We start from the raw sequence: 24103 nt of genomic DNA, 5'->3' as shown, positions 1-24103 counted from the left end.
GGCCGCTAAGACAGGTTTGACTGTACTTTGATTACCTGTAAACTTTGAAAATGTGAATGTGAAATACTAATCATTATTTACAATTGTATTTCAAAGTTAGATTTTATATATGTTATATGTTTTATAGAAAGAGGTAGATGATTTTTACTTATAACTTGCATGCTGAAAAAGTAATACATAGAATAATAAGGTTGTGTTTATAGTTCTTACCCCATATCTCCACACGATATGTTAGATATGCTAATACCAAAGAACAGTAAAGAGTGTGGAGTGATTTTTGATCATGAACAAATTTTGCGTTATTCAATATTGAAGTATTTCTCGCCACCTTTGTTGTATATTTTTGATGTAAGATTTCCAGCTCATTTTTTCATCTATTATGATCCCCAGAAATGTATTTTCATTCACCCTTTCAATATCCACACCGTCTATTTGTATTTGGTGGTACGTGTCCTTTCTGCTATTTCCAAATAGCATTATTTTAGTTTTGCTTAAGTTCAAAGATAATCTGTTTTTTATCAACCATGATGTTAATATGACCATTTCATCCTTGACTTTTTTAATGAGTTCTTGTGTGCTTTCCCCAGAACAAAAGGCAGCGGTATCATCCGCAAATGATACCAACTTTAAGTCCTTTGTCACTTTACAGATGTCATTGATATACAAATTGAACAGTTTTGGTCGCAATATTGACCCCTGGGGTACTCCACGCGTAATATTTAAACTTGCACATGTGTATTATCCAAGCATTATAAATTGCTTCCTGTTTGCAAGGTAGCTTTTAACCCAATTCAAAATGAATCCTCTGATTTCGTACCTTTCTAATTTTGTTGTTAAAATATTGTGATTAATTGTATCAAAGACTTTTGTAAGATCCATGAATACTGCGGCTGCACACTTTCTGTGGTCTATAACATTACTAATTTCCTCCGTGATTTCAATCAGTGTCATGGAGGTTGAAATATTAGCTCTGTATCCATATTGACTACCTGCTAGTAATTCTTATTAATAAATTTGTCCAACCTGTTATTAAATAACTTCCCTATAATTTTAGAAAATTGTGGTAATAAGGAAACTGGTTGGTAATTTGTAAATTGATGTTTATCTCCTTTTTTATAGATTGGAACTACTTTCGCTATTTTCATTTTGTTAGGAAATTTTCCAGTCTGAAATGATAAGTTACTAATATATGTTAACGGGTCTACAATCTCATTGATAGTTTGTTAGTTTGTTGAATGATGAATGTCCTGTATAAAGTATTCTTTTTCTTACAGGAGCTTTTTAGTCCTTTTGTCATTCATGGCTGGTTGTTTTTCTTTTGTTCTTGGGCTTTTCTTGCCAGGGACAGTTCTAATCCTAGAGCTCCATGTGTTTATAAGTGTTTATAAAATGATCATATGCTTCATCCACATCTTTTGCACTGTAGACACTCTCCCAACTTTGTTCTTCTAGATCCTTACTAAGAGCGCTGACGCTATCCTCTGCGTAGTATTTGAAAAGTCTTTTTGGCCACCATCTGTCTGTTATTATAATGTTCATTGTAAACACTGGAAGATGGTCACTGATGCCGTTAATTAAGAGGCCACTAGTAGTGTTATTATCAAAGTCATTGGTGAATATATTATCAATAAGGGTGGCACAGTGGTTTGTTATTCTACTTGGTCTGGTGATTTTAGGATATAAACTCAAACTGGACATTGTATCTATGAAGTCATCTATTTTCTTATATGGATGTGGATTCAGGAGATCAATATTGAAGTCTCCACATATGAAAGTTATTTGACCAATGCCTGAAGAGGTTGTCTTAATCCAATCCTCAAACATTCCAATCCTTGACTTTGGAGTTCTATATAAGAAACTTATGAACACATTTTTGCTTTTTTCTTTACAAGGTTCAATTGTTATACATTTGGAGCATTTAGATGAAGTAGTGTGAGGAAATGACAAATCTATTGCTTTCTGTTATGAGGGAATTATTTCTACATTTCACATTTTCCAGTTCCAACAATGTTGTAACTTTGATTTTAGTATAAATTGTACTTGTTTCTCACTGTAAATTGGAGCGTGTCCATACTCTGCTTCACTCAACGAGCGTGACAGAATTAGCAAATGCTGAAAAAGGTGACTTCTCAATGCTTTTTCGTTGTTTCCTGAACTCCGCCCCCCTCATGATGGACTCTCTTCGGAATAGAGTGTTCTGGAAAAAAAATCACATGCGAGAACAGCGCATGTATGAGGCATGTATGAGAGATTTTACATGACTTCTAGTTACGAATACGCTTGGTTGCCAGCCCCCCATCTCTTTGAGGCGGGGCCAACAACAATCGGATGTGAAACCCAGCAATGTAAGTGCCGTGTTACAAGGAATATACGCCACGGTGTTCTACTTGCTGTTAGCCTGAAATGCTCCCAGACTTTCCACAATTTTCTGTATTTTTTTTTTTTATTTAGTTTTCCTTCTCTTTCGTGACTTTGTCGTTTTCTCTCGTCTCTTCAATCAACCTAAACATCCGCTTCCTTCATCTAAGACAGTTGGCGACGTAAGCAATTCCTCAAGGCAGAAAAAAATCTTCAATTAGTTTTTGGACCGAAATTTCACCCCCATCCTCAACCGCTAAAACTCACTAAACAAGCAACTTCATTTACTCTTATCCGGTAGCAAAGATATGTGACTTTTGTGTGAGTCAGCACGAGTCCACTTCATCTCCAGCATCGTGGTGCAAACAGACGAAAGACCTATAGCGCCACAGCTGACTTGCCAACACCAGCATTGCTCACTAATACTGAATGGAGACACCCAGCTGTGTTGTGATTAAATGATTACGAAGCACATGTTGGCAAGAGGCTTTTGGCTTATTAACATGGGTCGGACAAGGCTTGCATCAACAACGCGGGGATCAGAGGGGGTCAAATGACTCACTATGGTATGTCACTCAGTCCTTTTCCACTGGTAATTGCAAGGAGCTTGGAACATGGCAGCAAAAAAGAACTTATTCATCCCATCACGCCCTCCTGTTTCTATCGTCTGGTCTGTGATAGGATAAACGCTGAGCACGAGGGCACAAAATCACAACACAAGCAAAAGGACTGATTCTGATCATTACGGTCATCCCTCGATTATCGTGGTTAATTGGTTCCAGACCAGCCCGCGAAGTAGGCTTCAATATTAACAAGCGGAATATTTTGATAGTTAGAGCATAGAAACCCTGTTTGTGATCTTCTAAATATGGTTTTTAACATTATTAAAGGCATGTTGACATGAAATAACACTTCTATAGGAGCCTTTACACCCCTACTGTTCACCAAATTTCACAGGCTACGAGATCACTACAGGGACATAAGAGACAGCCACCACTAGCATAGCAAGCTAGTGAGCTACATAGTAGGCTTCTCCAATTTACTTATTCTAAACTTAAGAAAGTGTTGCAAACAGAGTGGGGAAGAAGGACAAAGTAAGAGGCCAATAACTTACCACTTCCACACGGAATGGGAGGATAACTTTTTTTCCACTGTATGCCATGGCTGACTACATGCAGTGTGAAGGTAATGTAATATAACATTATGTCTCATCGTTGTAACATTACTGATGCCTAGTGACCAGAACACTACATATAACTTGTCTTTCAGTATTTTAATAATGGGCCATAGTCAACCACGAAACAGCCATCATTCATTAATTAATTTATTTCTGAAAAACGCTACAGTGAGGAAGAAATGTTCATAGTGGCTGTATAGTGTTTCCTAAATCTATGGCTCTTTTCACATAGAGGATCTCTGACTAGCATTTTTGCAGTGTATCCTTAAAAACGCAGAGTGCTTCTGTTATATAATAGGTAGTTTTTGCAGTAAGTACTTACAAAATAGCAAAGAGTTCCCATCATAAAGAGGATCTTTGACTAGCATTGTTGCAGTAGGTCCCCAAAAACGGCAGAGCACTCCTATCATGGCTGCAGGCTTGGGTCTCTTTTTTTGTAGATGATGTGGTCATGCTGGCTTCATCGGGCCGTGACCTTCTCTCACTGGATCAGTTCGCAGCCGTGTGTGAAGCGGCTGGGATGCGAATCAGCATCTCCAAGTCCGAGTCCATGGTTCTCACCCAGAAAAGGGTGGGGTGCCATCTAAAAGTCTGGGATGAGATCCTGCCCCAAGTGGAGGAGTTTAAGTACCTCGAGGTCTTGTTCACGAGTGAGGCAAGGATGAAACACGACAAGCAGATTGCTGCAGCATCTGCAGTGATGCAGACTCTGCATCGGTCCGTTGTAATGAAGATGGAGCTGAGACGAAAAGAAAAACTCTCAATTTACCGGTTGATCTATGTTCCTAACCTCACCTATGGTCATAAGCTTTGGTTAGTGACTGAAAGGACAAGATCGTGGGTACAAGTGGCCGAAATGAGTTTTCTCCATAGGGTGGCTGCTCCTCCGCATTGAGAGGAGCCAGATGAGGTGGCAAGGGGCATCTGGTCAGGATGGCCTCCTGGACTCCTCCGACTAGTAGAGGGCCTCAGGGAAGACACAGGACATGTTGGAGAGACTATGTCTCTTAACTGGCCTGGGAATTCCTGGGGATCCACCGTGAAGAGCTGGACGAAGTAGTTGAGAGCTGCTTAGGCTGCTGCCCCTGCGACCCAACCTCGGATAAGCTGAAGAATGGAATGGATGGATGGATGGATGGATGGATGGCCCTGCTATGGCACTGTTATCATAGAGAATCTTTGACTCGCATTTTGGCAATCGATCCTTCAAAAGAGCAGAAATCTTTTTGCTACCATAAACATACTGCTTCTGTTTTAATGTTTTACTTGAACTTAATCTTAACTTTATTTAGGATATATATATTTTCTATATGATTCATTTGGTGAGATAAAAAACATTACAGTACAAAACAAGAATATTAGTAAACGGGGAAGTCCAAAATTGCTCTTTGAAGATGATGACTACCTCAGCTGGATCCTTCGAAGAGCGCAGCCCCTGATTCGCAACACATTTAGTAGTGTCTCCCCACCGGCTAGCAGGCTAATAAAACACCCAAATCTTCTCTCCAGGGCAGGACGGCATGACTGCGTGTGACATCATATCGTGTCTTTGTTCACACGAGGCTCTGAGAACCAGTTTGAGGCACAAGCAAGTAACTGAAAGTCAAATGGAACTAACTCGGGGCTGCAGATGTTCCCGGGACGAGATGATCTAACGCGGCGCTCTGCGGGCAGGTTTAATTGACTTTAAGGAAAGCACTCGCTCGGCAGCTGACAGCTAACGGCCACGCCAGAGGCTCGCTGGCTGCACACGCTCGCGCTGCTAACGCTCCAAGTAGCAGCACACACAGGAAAATAAATACTTGTATGTAAAATGTCTCACCTTCAGTGAATAGTGAGCTCAGAATAAGAGGATTATTGTCTGCGGTTCTCATCACAGACTACGTTGACATCCTTCAGGACAAATACAGCTGCAGCAGGGCAAGAAGACCACGTTTCACCCACAGGTTCTTCATGAGCTCTAAGACACAACCTTGTTTGTTTACTACTACCTAAAATCCTCCTTTTTTTTACACTTCCACGCAAAATAACATATAAAGCAGGTTGAAATAATCCCGCCGTTACAATGCATGTCAGCATTTAGAATCAAACAAGCAGTGTTCATGTGACAGGCTGTTCTTTGAAGATCTGTCAGGGCAAAATAAGAAGCTCCTACGTTTTGGATAATGTAAGTAAAATGTAAAAATTTGAAAAAGCTCCATGTGTGAGCCTTTGCAGCATTGCTCCCTGGGCATCCCCCCGCCCCTTGCAGCCATATGTAGATTCAGTGCTAATTTTGAGCTCCAGCTCTAAAAATGTCTTGCACACCCGAACAAAGGAAGGCACTGAATGCAGGCTGCATTAGAGCAGTCTGACTACTCACAGCTGGAAGCCTTTTTCAACCCTGGCTGTGGAATGATTAAATACAATACACAACACACTCACAGGTTGCAACATTGGTTTACCCTCACAATCTAATGAGGGCCAATACAGGAGCTGGATCACAAGTGCAGCCTTTAAAAAGATAAACTGTCAAAGAGGCAGTCACTGTGATTGTGCTGTATTATACTGAGAGCTGATTCTAATGTTTTAGCTGACAAGAAAACCTTGTGGATCACATGGATTTTACGCAATCTATTCACTATTTGGCAGGAACCAACAGAGGCTGCAATTCATTCTGGCTAAAATAGTTTGCTGCCTAAACCAGCTGCAGTAGAAAGAGCTACAACAATAAGAAAGTAATTAAGTAAAAGGCCAAGGAGCAGCAAAGTTGTAGCAGTTTACGGCTGCAACTAACGATTATTTTCCAAGTCGATTAATCTGAAGCGTTTTGTTTCGATTAATAAAGTAATCAGTTAGGTCCTTGATGGTCCAAATCAATTTTAACCAAACACAAACAGTGAATGGCTTGGTCAGCAAAATCAGAGAAGAGGCAAAAATGTCCATCACTGTTTACTGAAGTCAAAGCTGATGTGCGTGAATATCTTGTTTTGCCTAAAACACAAAGATAATAGGTCTCCTTTCATGGATGACTAAGGGAATTTAAAAATATTCACATTCGGGAAGCTGAAATCAGAGGATATTTTTAAATGTTAAAAATGATTCATTGAATACCAAAATAGCTGTCCATTCATTGGATGATCATTTAATCATCAAGTCATTGATTCATTGTTGCAGCTCTACGGCAGTCTACCTACTAATACTACACTGCTCAAAAAAATTAGAGGAACACTTCGAAAACACATCAGATCTAAACTGGGGGAAAAATGATCTTGAATATCTTTCCTGATAATAAGTAGGTGATGTATTAGTAACAAAATGATGCCACATCATTTGATAGAAATGAAAATGATCACCCTATAGAGGGGGGAAATCAAAGACACCCCAAAAATGAAAGTGAAAAAATGATGCAGCACACTGGTCCATTTTGCTAAAATGTCATTGTAGCAACTCAAAATGATTCTCAGTAGTTTGTGTGGCCCCCACGTGCTTGTATGCATGCCTGACAACGTCGGGGCATGCTCCTAATGAGACTACGGATGGTGTCCTGGGGGATCTCCTCCCAGATCTGGACCAGGGCATCACTGTGGTACCTGGACGCATGGAGGAGATTCTAGGAGACAGGTAGTTACTCCAGGAGAGCTGGACAGGGCCATAGAAGGCCCTTCAACCCTCAGCAGGATCGGTATCGGCTCCTTTGTGCAAGGAGGAACAGGATGAGCACTGCCAGAGCCCTACAAAATGACCTCCAGCAGGCCACTGGTGTGAATGTTTCTGACCAAACAATCAGAAACAGGCTCCATGAGGGTGGCCTGAGGGCCCGACATCCTGTAGTGGGCCCTGTGCTCACTGCCCAGCACCGTAGAGCTCGACTGGCATTTGCCATAGGCCACCAGAATTGGCAACTACACCACTGGTGCCCTGGTCCAGATCTGGGAGGAGATCCCCCAGGACACCATCCGTAGTCTCATGAGGAGCATGCCCCGACGTTGTCAGGCATGCGTACAAGCACGTGGGGGCCACACAAACTACTGAGAATCATTTTGAGTTGCTACAATGACATTTTAGCTAAATGGACCAGTGTGCTGCATCATTTTTTTTCACTTTCATTTTGGGGGTGTCTTTGATTTCCCCCCTCTATAGGGTGATCATTTTCATTTCTATCAAATTATGTGGCATCATTTTGTTACTAATACATCACCCACTTATTATCAGGAAAGATATTCAAGATAATTTTTCCCCCAGTTTAGATCTGATGTGTTTTCGAAGTGTTCCTCTAATTTTTTTGAGCAGTATACTGTATGTACTGCAGTGAATGGAGTGGTGTTCCCTGCGTTCAGAAAGTTAACATGTCAGCAATTTTTCTTTGACAGTAACCGTTCCAAACACAACTTGCCAAACACATAGTGTACTTGAGCAGAACAGTCTCAACCCGAACATACAGTACTAGCATGTCAGTCTTTACCTTTGACTTTCTGTCACAGGCAATTGACTTGTATCGTGTCAACAGGCGTCCTTACATGTGTAACGTACACAAGGACTGTGGAGTGAGCGGGTTGGTCATAGAAATATCGGGGATTCATTTCCGATGTGTCCAGCACTTATTAGCATTCTGAGTAAAGTCATCTTGTTCTCCGTTTGTTTGATGGTTGGTAACAATTTCAAACGTGAATTACCGAAACCTTCTGAACTCAAGTGGAAGCACAATGACCTGAACTCAGAGTGTCAGCACTTCATTTGTTAGCTTTGACTTCCGACACAGGCAAGTAACTTAGTAAGTCTATTTCAGGTCTCACTGGGCATTAGCTGCGTAATATACACTTGAGTGCGACTACAAGCTCCTGACCATTCACAACTATTTTTCTGGCGTCTGGTGTTACATTAGCATTCCGAGTGATGGTTGTTGTCTTATTTATAGACGACAACAGCACAAAAACCCAAATTCCCGACGCCTAAAGGACTCGAGTGTCACCGTAACCATTATCAATCGTAAGCTTTGATCTTCTGCGGAAGTGGAGGATGGATGGATGGATGGATGGATGGATGTTGTGAGCACTTTGAATGTTATCTTTAGCCTTACTTGTCACAATGAAAGTTCTAAAAGTATATACCCAGCTTTAGCACAATATTTCCTGTAATACCGAAATATAAATAATTTGTTGAAAGAGTGATACATCTCTACCGCATCACCTCAAACTCAGCATTAGCATCTTTGATACAGCTCCGGAGCAGCTGCGCCGAACACTGTGACCAGCGAGCGTAAATACGTGACCAGGTTTTTATGTGGAAAACCGCTGGTTTCAACTCAGAAAATCCCAAGTGGGTCATCTTTTTATAACCAAGCCCAATAAGACAGAGCGGGTAGTGAGAGAACATTTAACATAATGGATTACGTGGGTAAACTGCATGCACGGGGAGAGAGCGAGAGAGAAGGCGCTCTCATTTCAGACAACACTGACGCGCTGCCTGGAGACAACGAGTCGCTACACAACTACTGTACCTGCTTCGCCGGCTACAGCGACGGTTCAGTGAGCAGCTCAGCCAGATGCGGTGCGACACATCATCTCAGCACTGTGTCATGCCTCAACCAAAAATGGGACTCTGAATATGGTATGCATCGCATCACTGACAGTTTGTCATTGTTGTCGCTCTCTTTTTGCCCCATTTGGCCTCTTTTCAGATGTTAGTTTATGGCAAATTAGCAACATAGGTGAACACTCTGCAGAGTTTGTGAGGGGGCTGGGGAGGACACTCGAGGTTTTCTACAGTGCCATGATGTCACACACACACCAAAGTGACTGCAGCTTTGCACAGGATATTTATATTAATGAAGATAGCGAGTGCTCTCCACTCTATTGCATTCATGCCCCGCAGAGGCCAGTGATGCCCTCCTTTTTGTGTGATCCTGCTATTCAAGAAAGGCAAGCTCAGTGCATCCTTAGTTTGGCACACACACACACACACACACTATTTATGCACACTAGTTTGCATTAAAATGACGAGCATTCCTGGGACAGAGCTAAAATTATACGCCTGATGGAGAATTAGAGCGTCATGTAAGACTTTTATACAAGATATGCCCGTCCGTGTGTGTGCGTGTCAGGCTGGGCACATGGAGTCAGGAAGAAGAGGGATGACGAAACGTGACTCTATTCAAAGCCTGAAAGTGTCATTTGAGATGTGAATTCATTTGCATGGCCTCTCATCAGCATCAGCATCCTCCTCCTCATCACCACCACCACCATCATCATCATCATCGTCATCATCATCATCATCCGGGTATAAAGCAATGCAACAGCGCCGCCTAGCGTCAGCACGCCTCACTGTGCGCTTTTAAACAGGCTTCAGCTGACGCGTGGCGCTTCTTCATTCTTGTCAGTCTTATTACCTTGGCTGTCACAAGGCGCGTCTGCGGCAGGTTTGCAGCTGCGGTGGCGTCGGCGGCTGCCGTTTTGCGCCTTCCTCTTGCGAGCCCGTTGTGCGTGGCGAGGCGTGGGCAGCCTTCGTGGTGACCCGTTGTGGCGCGCAGTCGTCGTCGCCGTCGTCGTCCCCGACCATCCTTCGTCCTGCTCGTCACGGCGCCGGCGGTACAAGGGTGTTGCCAAAACTGTTTCAACTTAATCTGCGGGGAGAGGACACGCACATTGTTGTGTTATGGTTGTTGCGCTGCGTCGACTTGTTGAATCCCGGTGCGCGCGCCTTGGCTACAAACGCACGCGCGTTCATGGAGTGCCCAGCGGCGTGACTCATTTGCATATTTAACGTCTGCTGGTGTGCGCGCGTCAGGCTCCTGATGGAGTTCAACGCAAAGTGCGCGTAAGAAGGTGCGGGGGGTGGGGGTGTTGTTGGAACAGCCTGTAGCTCCTCAACGTGGCTAATATTCTCCTCACGCTCCGGTATCTGGCTGGTCCAATGTGGAGCGAGCAGCAGCAGCAGCAGGTTGTGATGAAGGTGATTATGATGATGATGATGATGATGATGATGAACCAGCCCAGCTTGCATGTGCGCCACTTTTTGAGAGGCCAAATGTGCCCCAAAATGTCCCCTCAGAGCAGACAACTTCTAAAGAAAATGAAAGATGAGAAAATAAAAAGCACGTCACTCACCCCACTCCCGTCACACATCTCTCCAGGCGGCCAGGTGGAGATGACATTGCAGCCTGTTACTCCATTCGGGTGCCCTCCAAAGGGGTGAGTCTCCCCCCACCCACCCCGTCAAATTAATCCATCAATTGCTCCTCCATAAAAAAAAAACACACAAGAAAAAGAATCAGATTAATCCACCTGTCGTGTCCGTGAAGACCTCCACCGCTACGGCCACCTTCTCTCCTGGAGCTGAGGTGCTATTCCTCCTGATGTTGATGCTGGATTCAAATGTCCATCCACGACGCGCACGCAGAGTGTCAGCCACGAGTGGGGGGGTGGTGGATATGTGTAGATGGTGTCTTGTAGATTCAAGGATCCACAATGTGATCTCCAGAGGCAGCCTGGCGCGTTCCGCAGTGAAAGCCTGTGGGCAGCTCCGTGCGCCTCCTCCTCCGATCCTCCTCCTCCTCCTCCGCGTGGTTGTGGAGGTGCGTGTGTGTGTGTGTGTGTCTGTGTGGAGAGGAGATTCCGTCACATATGCAACATAAACACACACACACATATATAAATCATGCGTGCGCACCAGCACATCCTGCACGCGCAATGCGAGTGCGTGGCGGGGGGAAAACACGCACAAAATGGGAACAACTTTGCAGTTGTTGCCGAGGGTGAATCTCCAGCAGCCGAGGACTGCCGAGATCAACGCGGAATTGTTCCAGGTTAGTGGCTCCGTTCGCCCGCAGCTTGCTCGCCCGCCCACGCACCGCTGCTGGGCTGAAGGCACTTCCACGGCAGACTGGTTAATTAAACATGGGGACACCGGGCCCCAATGAGAGCACCGTGGGGCGGGGGGGTGTTGCACAGGAGGGGTGGCTTTATCTCCCATTTATAAAACATTGCATGAGGAAGAAAATGGGCATTGCAACAATTTCCGACAGGGAGAGTCCCACTTTTGTACTTGTCATGAAATGTCATTTGGTAGTGTGTTTAGAGTGACAGTCAGTGATAGTATTTTCCACAGATTAACGCTCTAAGTAACAAAAACAATTCGTGTTTGTAAATGTGAGCTTCATCACATAAACGCTGTGTAACAATTTACTGGACAAGTTTAGGTCCAATGACAAAACGACATTAGTCTTTTGAGTGCATAAGTGCGTTAACGTTCCGAAGTAGCTTAAAAAAAGCTTACAACAGTTGAAATGCTGAGTGCGCAGTGCTGGACACTTCCCACCCTCAGTCGCCTTTTTGGGAACAAAAGCTACGGCTTATTCTCCACCTCATTTGAAGCTGGGAGCAAGCAAGAAAAAGTCATAACAAATTAATTTGGATTTTTTGTAGAATGGAGAAGCGGAGGGAGAAGGATGGTAGATACAGTATGATCCAAATGTTGGTAATCATGTGCTGTTGAGTTGCAATGCACCATTAAAAACGCGATTCTGTTCATTATTTGTATGAACAGAATTTGTAGGCGCAGCCAGGGCATTGAGGGTATCCGGTTTGGTGGAGAGTGTGAAGCGGCTGGAACGAGAATCAGCACCTCCAAGTCCATGGTCCGAGTCCATGGTTCTCGCCCAGAGAAGGGTTGAGTTTAAGTACCTGGGGGTCTTGTTCATGAGTGAGAGAAGGATGGAAGAGAGATCGACAGGCAAATTGGTGCTGCTGAAGTGGACGGTTTTTCCTTGTCTGACATATTTTATGCCAGGCACAGCTGAAGGCTTCAGTCTTGCCTTGTATCTCAGCTCTCTGACAACACTGCAAACTTCCTCATCGTTGAAATGCGCAGAGCGCAACAACGACCACTTATGGCCCTCTTTTTTTATCCAGCTCTTTGCAACTTTTTCATCTTTTGGCCAAGTAAAAAGACGAACACCGTGAGCCGTGCCATTGCTGCACGCTCTCGCGACACAAAGTGTTGGCATTCTCTCCAAAAACTTCCAGAAATTTGCTCAAAACTCTCTTGATGTTTACAGGTGATTACACAGAAAACAATTGGCCGACAGGCGTCCTTGAACAAAGTTTTACTGGGATGATGTCACAGCTCAAAGGTTACAGAGCATAGGGGCTGTGTTTAAAGTTTATTGTCTTGAAAATTCATTGACTTACATCTATGAAACTTGCTTGTATTTTATGCAAAAAAATGTGTGCTATTTCCTCACTTTATCTGTATTAACTTTGGGGTGACCTTTAAAGATGGATGTGTGCAAACTCTTCAAAGTATTCAAATTTCATTACGGGAAATTCTGAAATTGTTCATGCAGGAGAAACAATAGACTACATAATCAATATGTTAATTAGTGGGTCTTAAAAGCAACACAGAAAATGGGCAGTGTCAAAATGACAGCACCAGACACTGATGCTGAGAAATAGCGATAACAGTGCGATATATCACATTATGAATGTGTGTATGCGTGTGTGTCTGTGCATGCGGCAGCGGATATTTAAATGTTCTATCTGTGCGCTCTGAGTGGATAGATGCAAGATGTGTGATGCTGTGTTAGTCGTCACAACACGCACACATACACACACTCCTCAATGAAAATGGGTTTGCCTTTAGAATGAGCGCACTTGCAGCTGATGATGTGTCATGTTCTGTGTCTCGTTAAAAAGAGGCAAGATGAGGGGAATTGGAGAGGCTTGTGAGCCGCATAGCCTCAATTAGTTGTAATTAGCAGATCAAAACTGCAGCTGGAGGGAGTGCGCGATGGGGTCGGGGGTGGTAGGTGGGGGTGGCGTGGGACTGATGTGGTCCTCAGGGAGCCCTCCCCCTTCCTCTTGTAGCGGCGTCCTCTGAGAATTGCCTTGGAAGTCCCAGTGCAGACAGATGGCGTGCACAGGGTCATGTTGGCAGGCCCGGGCCTCGCTGGGTCTGGCTGTCACGGGCTAGCTTTCACTGAGCATTAAAGCAGGCTGGAGGGCTCATTATCAAGGAACACAATATCCTCCTCCTCCTGCATCCCTAGGATGATATTTTCCACCTGTTGAGGTCCTCTATCCTCCTCCATCAGAGCCAGAGCCCGCGAGGCTCGGAATGAAGGAAGCAGACGATTGCGTAATGTACACATAAAAGAGGAAGACCACAGGAGTGCATGATGGTCTACTTTTCTTTTGAGGAAAAAAATCCTGGGGTTCTAAATAGAAAAGCTTTGTTTTTCCTCCAGGAGCCTGCATGGTTTCTGCCTGCATTCTGTCCCCCTCAAAGGGATCATGTTGGGACACTCGAGACATTACCTCAGGACTCAAGGCCATTTGGAGTGGTTTGCATTTCTTTGGCAAGCCATAAATTGGCCCCAGTGGAACAATTACTAAGCTGCCCTTCAATATCTTTACGTTCTGCAGTGTAATGTACATTCCTTAGAGCTGCAGCCTTTAAAAGATGTCCTTTACTCGAGTCTTCTTCAAGTGGATTCTGCAGACCTTTCTGTAAAACCATGGACGTGACCTTCAGCGTACTCTCAGTCACATGTTATGCTCATACAAACATGGGTTATATTTCTCCTCACCATTCCTGGGGACAAAAAAATCTCTAGTCCCACAAAAGGTTGAAAAAAAATCTGACCACACAAAGAGACATTTTCAGGTTGTCAAGTGCCTCCCAAGCCACACGGTGGCCTAGTGGTGAGCAGGTTGGTCACACAGGGAGGAGATCTGCAATATCTGGGTTCATATCTCAGATATTGTGGTTTGGTGTGGTGTTTGCATGTTCTCCCCGTGTGTGGGTTTTTTATGCAAGTACTCCGGTTTCCTCTACATTCCAACATGTTAGATTAATTGGCGACTCTAAATTATCCATAAGTATGAATGTGAGTGTTTGGCTGTATGTGCCCTGTGATTGGCTGGCGACCAGTCCAGAGTGTACCCCGCCTCTCGCCCAAAGTCCAGCCTAGTGAGAATAAGCGCCATAGAAAATGCATGAATGAACTACACTCCTGATCAAAATCTTAAGACCAGTGAAAAATTGCTAGAATTTGCATTTTGCACATTTGAATCTTAATGAGGTTTTAAGTAGAGCTACAATATGCAAAAACAAGAAGGGGGAGTGAGACAAAAAGCACTTTGAAAAAGTAATTTATTGAAAACAACAATGAAACTGAAATAGGCTGTTCATTAGCTCATCAAAAGTTTAAGACCATCGCTCAAAAAATAACAAAAAAACTCTCCAAACCACAACAAAAAATGTTCTCAGTAGGACTCAGTAATGAGTAGCTCCACCGTTCTTGTTCATCACTTCAAAAATGGGTTTGGGCATGCTTGATGCGAGTGTTTCCAGGAGGCGAGTGGGAACATTGCTCCAGTGGTGAAGATGGCTTCACCAAGGGCATCAACTGTCTGGAACTGATGGCCATTTTTATAAACTTCCCTTGCCATCCATCCCCAAATGTTCTCTATGGGATTTAAATGAGGGAACATGCAGGATGGTCCAAGAGAGTGATGTTATTCTCCCTGAAGAAGTCCTTGGTCAGGCGAGCATTGGGAACTGCAGCGTTGTCCTGTTAAAGAACCCAGCTGTTACCACACAGACAAGGGCCCTCAGTCATGAGGGACGCCCGCTGCAACCTCTGCATCCGTTTGACGACCCCGCACCACCTGAAGCTCCGGTGTTCCACTGAATGAAAAAGCACCCCAGACCATGATGGACCCCCTCCACTGTGCCAGGTAGAAAACATCTCAGGTGGGATCTCTTTGTCATGCCAGTAACGTTGGAAGCCATCTGGACCGTCAAGGTTACATTTTTTTCTCATCAGAGAATAAAACTTTTTTCCACCTTTCAATGTCCCATTTTTGATGCTCCCTGGCAAAGTCTAAACGGGCAGTTTTGTGGCGTTGAAGGGGACGAGGTCTTTGAATTACTTTTTTATTTTTTAAGCCCTTTTCCCGCAGATGCCGTCTGATGGTTATTGCGCTGCAGTCGTCACCAGTAAGGGCCTTAATATGGGTGGAAGACAGCCCTGTGTCTTGATGGACAGCCAATCGGATCCTCCAGCTCAGCACAGGTGTTATTTTTTTGGGTCTACCACTTGACTTTTTTGTTCCATAATGCTCAGGATCTTACAGAAAATGTAGAATGACTGATTTACTGCACCCAACCTCAGCAGCAATGGCACGCTGCGAGAAGCCTTGCTTATGCAGCTCAACACCACGTTGAAAAAGAGAAAGCTTCTTAGCGTTAGCCATCAGGAGGGCATGACAGTGTGAATGCCTGACAGAAAATGAACATTTTGAGCAGATTTTGGCTTTTATAGCCTGCGGTCTTAAACTTTTGATCAGCTGATAAACAGCCTATTTCAGTTATTATTTTTTTTAAGTTACAAGTTTCAAATGTTTTTTGTCTCACTCCCCCTTCTTGCTTTTGCATATTGTAGCTCTACTTAAAACCTCATTAAGATCCAAATGTGCAAAATGCAAATTCCAGCAATTTTTCAACTGGTCTTAAGATTTTGATCAGTCAGAGTGTACCTCTGTTAACAAGCCTGAAGAAGGCTATTTTGAGAAACAAGGGATTGTATATGTAATTTTTTGAAAAAAAGGATGCATGGGGACTGATCATTATAGAAGCAAAGAAATAAACAGTACTCAGTATATTGCAGACATTATTGCAGGCTGAGGCCAAGCAATGATGCCAGAGTACAAAGAAGAAAAAAAAACAAACATCAAACGACATGAAGTCAAAATGAATTTGATCTAATGTGTCTTATTGATTATGTATTGTGTAAAACTAAGACAGGAACAACATCAAATTTAAAGCACTAAATGAATACAGAGCCACCATCCACCAGTAAGGGCCTGGACTTTGATTTTTAGAGAGAAGATTATTACGTCACTGTTTGATGTGTGTGGTAACAGGCAGTGTGCTAGCATTAATTAATATTTGTTGGTTGTTCACCAAGAAATATGCACAAGTTCGCACACGTCCCACTTTGTTCGACGGGTCGTCGCTTGCAACAAACAACATATACAGGCAAAACTATGGGATTTGTAACTGAAAAATATCATTTTTTTACATAAAATAACCGATATTTCCATAATTTATTTACATTTATATAAAATTATATGTTGTTATTTAAAAAAAAAACAATTTAAGAGTTTGTTTTTTTTTAATCATTGCACCTGAAAGCTTCCCACGGCCAAGTTCGGCCCCGCCCACGGACCGGTACTGGGCCAGGACCCGGTGGTTGGGGACCCTTGGTCTATGGCATTCCATGAAAATATGTTTATTGTTAGGTACAGCTCACGTAAGAAGATATCAACCTTGATGTTATACAAAAAGGAGACGAGCCATGAAAAAGCCAGTTTGGACCATTTTTAACTGAGTTCAAGAAAATATTCTCCATGGTTGTAGTTTTTAGTAACCTCAAATACAGTTTGCACGAGGACAAAAGGTCCAAATGTATAAAAAAAAAAACACACACATAACAAACACTGTGGCTATTGTGGCCTGACTTGCGCTGTACAACACTGGAGCGACACACTGCAGGTCGAGTCTGAACACGCGTCCCTGTTATTATAACTGATTTATAACCGCTGCTCTCCGGCCTCATACATCTTTCATAAGCCTGAGGCACACTGAACAGAAGTAACCTGGCCATGCCGTTGCACAAGGCACGCTGGACACACAGGGACACAGACACACACACATTTCCGAATGTGACTCCCAGCCTGCCGCCGCCTCTTCCTTTCTGCACTCTGACTGCACGTGGCCTGAGCTAATAGCCCCCTACAAGTGTGTGATTATGAAAAGTGTGAACAAGGCTGGCCCGTTATGACTGTGTAGTGCGTACACATTTTGCTAACAATTTGGTTTTTCCTTTGTGTAATTACTGAAGGTTAGCTCATTCTGCTAACAATGTTTGGCTAATAGTCCAATATACCAGGAATAAACGGACGGAAATGAAAAGAGTCCAATTAAATCAAAGCGGTTTCCGGCAATATGAGAGCATCAAGAAGGCACACAAACTGATAAATATGAACATACATAAATAGATTAGAGGGGTGAGAGAAAACGATTACACAAGGCCTCTGACAAAAAAAAATGATGTGGGCAATTTCTGGTTACCATGGTAACTACTTTATCAGTGTCACCACTTTTGTGAAGGCAGGAGAGCATCCCAGTTACTCGGTAGCAGCAATTCGCTCGCTGCACACATGTCCCGTTCATAGACGACTGGCGACGCTCGGCACCTCGGAACGCCAGCCGCTCATTCACACACACCAAGACGAGCACGCTAATGCCCAAAGGCCAAAACAGTCACCGGACCCAAGACGATGTTTCAAATGTATAGTAAAAAGGTTTCCATGACAACAAGACCAGACGGTGCAACTGAAACACAAAAAGTCCATGTTTTTGTTAGTGTGTGAATGCTGAGAGGCAACCATTCACACTAATGCCACTGTGGCTCTAATACGCTTGCTTCTCAGTAGCGACAGTCCACAAAAAGGTTTTAAAAAGTGCATTAGAGTCGTCCCTCACTATATCGGGGTTGAAATATCGCTCCCTCACTATATCGCGTCTTTTTTAAAAAATAATTAATAATGACTGTTTCGTGGTTGACTATGGCCTATTATTAGTAAAAAAATATTGAAAGTTATATGTATTACTCTGGTCACTAGGCATCAGCAATATCATGAGACATGATGTTAGATTACATTACCTCCCACTAGGGGTGTCAGAAGATCTCGAAAGATTAAAACGTGGCCAGATTTCTTTTTCAGAAAAAAAAGGTTTCACGAACATTCAGCCCAGGACAATGATAAACTAATTAATTCATCACACAATAAATGAACATCAACTGGCTAATTTGTCTGTTTTCCTCTGTCAGCGGGAAGCGGATTCACTCAGTGCACTGGTTTCAGCACCTTGGCGCGTTTGTTCCATAGAACAACGACATCAACGGAGTGATGTGCTAACCACTAGACCACATGTGTCAAACACAAGGCCCGGGGGCCAGATGTGGCCCGCCACACCATTTTATGCGGCCAGAGAAACCTTGGAATAATGCATGTCAATAATGCACTTTACCTCTGCCCTTCTAAATGTATTTGATCTGGCATTTTGACAGAAAAATTGTACTGCATGCGGTTCTTCTAAACGTCAGTATTATTTAATCATGCAGCAAGATATTCCAAGCATTTTTCAAAAACAAATACTTGAATGTCTGCTTGTCACCATGACATTCTCACTTCACTTGTCATTTCGAAGCAAGTTATCCATCAATTTGTTAGTACAAATATAATAATCTAATGCATGGGCAACTGTGTAATATAATAATTGTGTTATTATAATAATCTAATGCATGGGCAACTGTGTAATAATATTATGAGGTTATATTCATATTTAGATTCATATGTACTGATAGTTACAAGTGGCCCTCAGAGGGCAGCCGTAACTGCGATGTGGTCCTCAATGTAAATGAGTTTGACACCCCTGCACTAGACCACCGTGCCGCCCCTATATTGTCATATACACTAGGTCCCGAACTTACGAACATCCGACTAGCGAACATTCGGAGATACAAACGCAAGCTGACTGGTCTATATTTTCATGTATTTTGCCTTGTAGTAACTCCATCAGTATTTATACTGCTACATGCTTGACTACTAGAGGGCACTGTGACATTGCTAATGGGACCAACAGGTAGAGGAAGAAGAGGAAGAGGAGAGAGCAAGGCTAAGTTGTAGTTGTATAATACAACCCGAACAGAGCTTGTGATTAAAGTTTATGAAGAGTTAATAGGCCTGCTTAATTCTACACCACCCACAGAACACTAGCTTTTTTAGAAGAGTCTAACGACGATGATGATTTGTCCTTTTTTCAATAACTCCTCCTCCTCCACCACAACGACGTATGCTCGACCACTCCTCTTCAAAGGTAAATAACATTTATCATTACGTATTATTATGTCATTTTTATTATTATTGTTTTTATACATTAATTATCCTCGTTTAATATTACAACTACATCCAAACTCATATTTACATACATACACATATACTGTATATGTATACACGTACATGTAGTACCTATATCATTGGTAACATTACCTTTTGTTGGACTTAAGAACAAATCGACTTGCGAACGGTCGTCTGGAACCAATTGTGTTCGTTGGTTGGGGACTTAGTGTATTTGTTTATATTTCACCTCAATCTGAAACCAACTTGGGTTCTGCAGCAGGACAGTGATCCAAAACACACCAGCAAGTGCACCTCTGAATGGCTGAGGAAAAACAAAATGAAGACTTTGGAGTGGCTTAGTCAAAGTCCTGACCTGAATCCTATTGAGATGCTGTGGCATGACCTTAAAAAGGCCATTCATGCTGGAAAAACCCTCCAATGTGGCTGAATGACAACAATTCTGCAAAGATGAGATGAGTGGGCCAAAATTCCTCCACAGCGCTGTAAGAGACTCATTGCAAGTTATCACAAACGCTTGATTGCAGTTGTTGCTGCTAAGGGTGGCCCAACCACTTATTAGGTTTAGGGGGCAATGACTATTTCACACAGGGCCATGTAGCTTTGGAATTTTTTCTCCCTTAATAATAAAAAGTTTCATTTAAAAACTGCATTTTGTGTTCAGTTGTGTTGTCATTGTCATATTTAGGGCTGTTCAATTAATCAGATTAATCACGGTTTTCAAATTAATCACCATGTCACACCTTATATTACCTTATCATTCTCCTATGTACAGTATCTTAAACTAGCAAAGAGTACATTTGGAATACAGGAAGTGAACAAATGTATTGCAATTGATGTGAAACAGATGGTGGGTAGGATTAAATAAGCACATACATATGTGCACGGCTCAGATCAAGGGTACCCAAGTGTTACATTTTGGATAAAATTTCAAACTCGTGGATAGACCTTGGTAATGTTATAAACACAAACTTCAAACATTGCAAAACACACACCCAACATACCAGAGCTCGAGACATCTTCCATTTCCCAGAGCAACCTTCCGAAGTTGACTCTTTCTTAAACATAACTCGGTGTCCACTTTATGCTGTTATCTCTGCATAGATTTGACTTTTGTTAGAAAAGTAACTTATATTTGAGAGAGTATCATAAAGTAAATAAAAACAAGTGACAAATCTAGATCTTGAGTTAAAGCTCTGAAAATATGGCAAAGAAAAATTGACCTTCAGTCCTTACCATGCCATTGTTGTATCAGTAAAAAGACTACAAATCCCATCAGCCGTTCTTAAGACTGTAATGACATAAACTTTGACCTATCAACTCCACAATATAAGCTAATCATTGCAGCACTGTGGCAACATGAGCCAGGATTCAGTGGAATCTGTGGAATGAGTGAGTGGTTCTTGAATTATCATGCTAAAGACAAAATTACCAGGCGATCTTTGACCTCCCATGAGGGACACGCCGATCGCTTCCAGTTTAAATACGGAGCAATTTATCAACGAACACGCTGGAATTTATTTGTTTCAGATAAATGTCAACGACATATAATACGACGGATAAAAGTAAAATCCGACTAGTAATGATTAATAATTTTGCCCACTTCGCGTGTTTTTTTCGCCACTTTGTGCACACGACACAAACGGCGACCTACGAGAGGTAAAAAAAAAAAACACTCTCAAAACGAGTTACACTGCTCGATAAACACAAAATTTGTAACTCACCCGACGAAAAAAATCATTTCAAAGTGCATAAAGATATTCTCCAATATATATAAAAATGAAAAAAATCTTACTTTAGACTTGACAATGGTTGTTAAACCGCCGATTGCTCGTCGAATTGAATGATGCTGCCGAGGTCGTGACTGAACGTACATTACGCTAACACAAAATGGCGGACACGGTGAAACATTCCCCTGCTGAACGCGTATTTGGCGAATAACGGCGGAAGGATACAAGTTTTGTCTGGCCCAAGAAGGCACTTTTTATTTCCGAATTCAATATTTACTAGCAATACGCAATTTATGCTGTGATCTCGAAGTGTATGTACATTACTGGCCTGACACGAAATTTAGGTGTGTTAGACTTTTGTTCAAATAATCTTATTTTACTTTTATACACAAAAAAACACTTTAGTTGCAGAGTTGAGTAATTATTCCATAAATATATACCATTGTAATCATCATCGGGTTTGTTTTTCCCTGGAATTATGTTCTTCAAAATTTTCATCGCCAGGCGGACACGAAGGTAATGTACTTTTCACTAATGATTACACAACAGTTATTTTTTTTTTTTACACTGAGAATATTTGAATAAAACACATTAGAAACCAATTTCAGACATCATTCTTTAATTCTAAGTAGAAATCATGACAAAATTATCAGAGAAAATATTGTTTATTTCACAACAAAAGTAGACATGTTTTACATGTAACATTTCAATGTCCAAATATAGACATTTTTTTACAACGTAGCTGTGCTAGCGCAAAATAAAAACATAAACAGGCTTAATTTATGGTTTGGTAAGCTTCCTCACTCTATAAACGTCAGAGTGATAGGGATAGTACACATTGTTAGAACAACAATTTCAAATAATACTCAAGAGAAGTTGAAGACAGCAAAGGGTACCCTTGATTTTTTCATTTTTATATACTGTATATTGGAGAAGATCTTTGATTGAAAATGATTTTTTTCGTCGGGTGAGTTACAAATTTGTTACAAAACAAGTTGTTTTGACCTCTCGTAGGTCGCCGTTCGTGTCCTAGTTATGTATGTGCACAAAGCGGCGAAAAAAAACACAAAAGTGGGCAAAATTATTCATCATTACTAGTCGGATTTTACTTACTTTTATCCGTCATTGCATTTCATGCAAATGTATAGAAGTTGGGTTGTTTAAGTTGAAAAAACTACTTTCTGCATGTGCGTTGTATTGTTCTCTGTAACATAAAACAGTAGTGGGGTAATGTGTTCACAGATTACAGAATGGCAAGAAATTTTGTGTGCCACTATGGAAGAGTAATGTACATAACTCAGTGTCCGCATTTGATTTTTGCCATATTTTCAGAGCTTTAACTCAAGATCGACATTTGTCACTTGTTTTTTATTTACTTTATGATACTCTCTCAAATATAAGTTACTTTTCTAACAAAAGTCAAATCTATGCAGAGATAACAGCATAAAGTGGACACCGAGTTATGTACATTATATTTAAGAAAGAGTGAACTTCGGAGGGTTGCTATGGGGAATGGAAGATGTCTCGAGCTCTGGTATGTTGGGTGTGTGTTTTGCAATGTTTGAAGTTTGTGTTTATAACATTACCAAGGTCTATCCACGAGTTTGAAATTTTACCCAAAATGTAACACTTGGGTACCCTTGATCTGAGCCATGCACTTATAAAAGAGCGTCAGACACTGCGGGACTCTGTGGGGAGCTACACTGTGCCGCTGTCTGTCGTCATAACAGAGAGACGTGGCTTGCCGTGATGCGTGTCCGTTAATTACGGTAAAAGACGTACTTAATGAAATATATCAGTTACCACCGTTAACACCTATATCTATCTATTCTATATCTATCTATTCCATTTGCACAACAGCATGTGAAATTGATTGTCAATCTGTGTTGCTTCCTAAGTTGACAGTTTGATTTCACAGAAGTGTGATTGACTTGTAGTTACATTGTGTTGTTAAGCGTTTCCTTTATTTTTTGAGCAGTGAATAATAATAATAATAATAATAATAATAATAATAATAATAATAATAATAATAATAAATAAATTCACCAAACAGAAGACAATCCTGCCAGGAGATATCTTACCCCTATAAAACCTTCTCTGTTTTAAGTTCGTAGCCTATGTGTGCAGTTGAAATAAAAGACATAATTTTTTTAATATGTCATAATATATTATATATTTAATAATATATCAAAGGTGTTTCATTGTGTGGTTTATTTTTTTAAGAGTGCAGCAGTAGGAGGTACATGAATTTACAGTCAGATGTCTGAAGGGGTACGCGACTGTGAAATGTTTGGGAACTACTGCACTAAATGAATACAGACCCACTCTCCACCAGTACGAGCCTGGAGTTTGGTTTTCAGAGAGGTACACCGACCAAATATGCCCATTAGCACTCAATACCTTCATCAGATCTTACCTTTTTGCATTCCCACCAATAGTTTCAGCATTTGGGACCAAATATGAGGTGAAAAAAAGGGGGACTAAAATACAGTATAGCACCCACTAAATTTTGAGGAAAAAACAGATTTGTTCTTGTATATAGGTGACGTCTGTTGCGACCCGCCCGATCGATAGATACTTTATTCATCTCCAAGAGAAGAACACGGCATATTATGTTTTGTTTTATACGCTTTATTGTATCTGTACTTCTATTGATTGATGTACGTATAGTATACGTGAGCAGATATGACATGTACACTACGCACTACATAAGGTTTACGTAGGGTCACTTGTGAAATTGCTGAATATTACTCACAATTTCTGCTGGAATTATACTCTGGAATTCATAAGACACATCGTAAAGTGGCACCTTTGTGGCCGCCTTTGAGTCATCATAGTGCGTGGATGCTCCTGGATCCAGGTACGTCCCT

The 24103-nt window shown here is 41.9% G+C and overlaps 1 protein-coding gene across 5 annotated transcripts in view; it reads right to left on the bottom strand.

The window, feature by feature from the left end:
- Nucleotides 1–24103, bottom strand: part of grin2ab (glutamate receptor, ionotropic, N-methyl D-aspartate 2A, b) — a 225499-nt gene that overhangs the window by 180789 nt on the left and 20607 nt on the right. Inside the window, exons 1-3 of one of the 5 annotated variants that reach the window (XR_008570667.1) lie at nucleotides 11183–11378; nucleotides 10621–11109; nucleotides 9903–10136 (exon numbers count right to left, since the gene is read on the bottom strand). Coding sequence is in view for 1 of the 5 variants with exons in the window: in XM_054778990.1 (XP_054634965.1) it covers nucleotides 9903–10136; nucleotides 10621–10638 (252 nt within the window). In the remaining 4 variants the exon portion in view is untranslated. Of the gene's footprint in view, nucleotides 1–2051; nucleotides 6726–9902; nucleotides 10137–10620; nucleotides 11379–24103 lie in introns of those variants that run through there. The other 4 variants (XR_008570668.1, XM_054778990.1, XR_008570670.1 and 1 more) reach the window with 4 other exon arrangements.

This window comes from Dunckerocampus dactyliophorus, chromosome 6 (assembly GCF_027744805.1).
Source record: "Dunckerocampus dactyliophorus isolate RoL2022-P2 chromosome 6, RoL_Ddac_1.1, whole genome shotgun sequence".
NCBI classification, from domain to species: Eukaryota; Metazoa; Chordata; class Actinopteri; order Syngnathiformes; family Syngnathidae; genus Dunckerocampus; species Dunckerocampus dactyliophorus.
The sequence above is the reverse complement of the archived record's forward strand: the minus strand, read 5'-3'. Positions and strand labels throughout refer to the sequence as shown.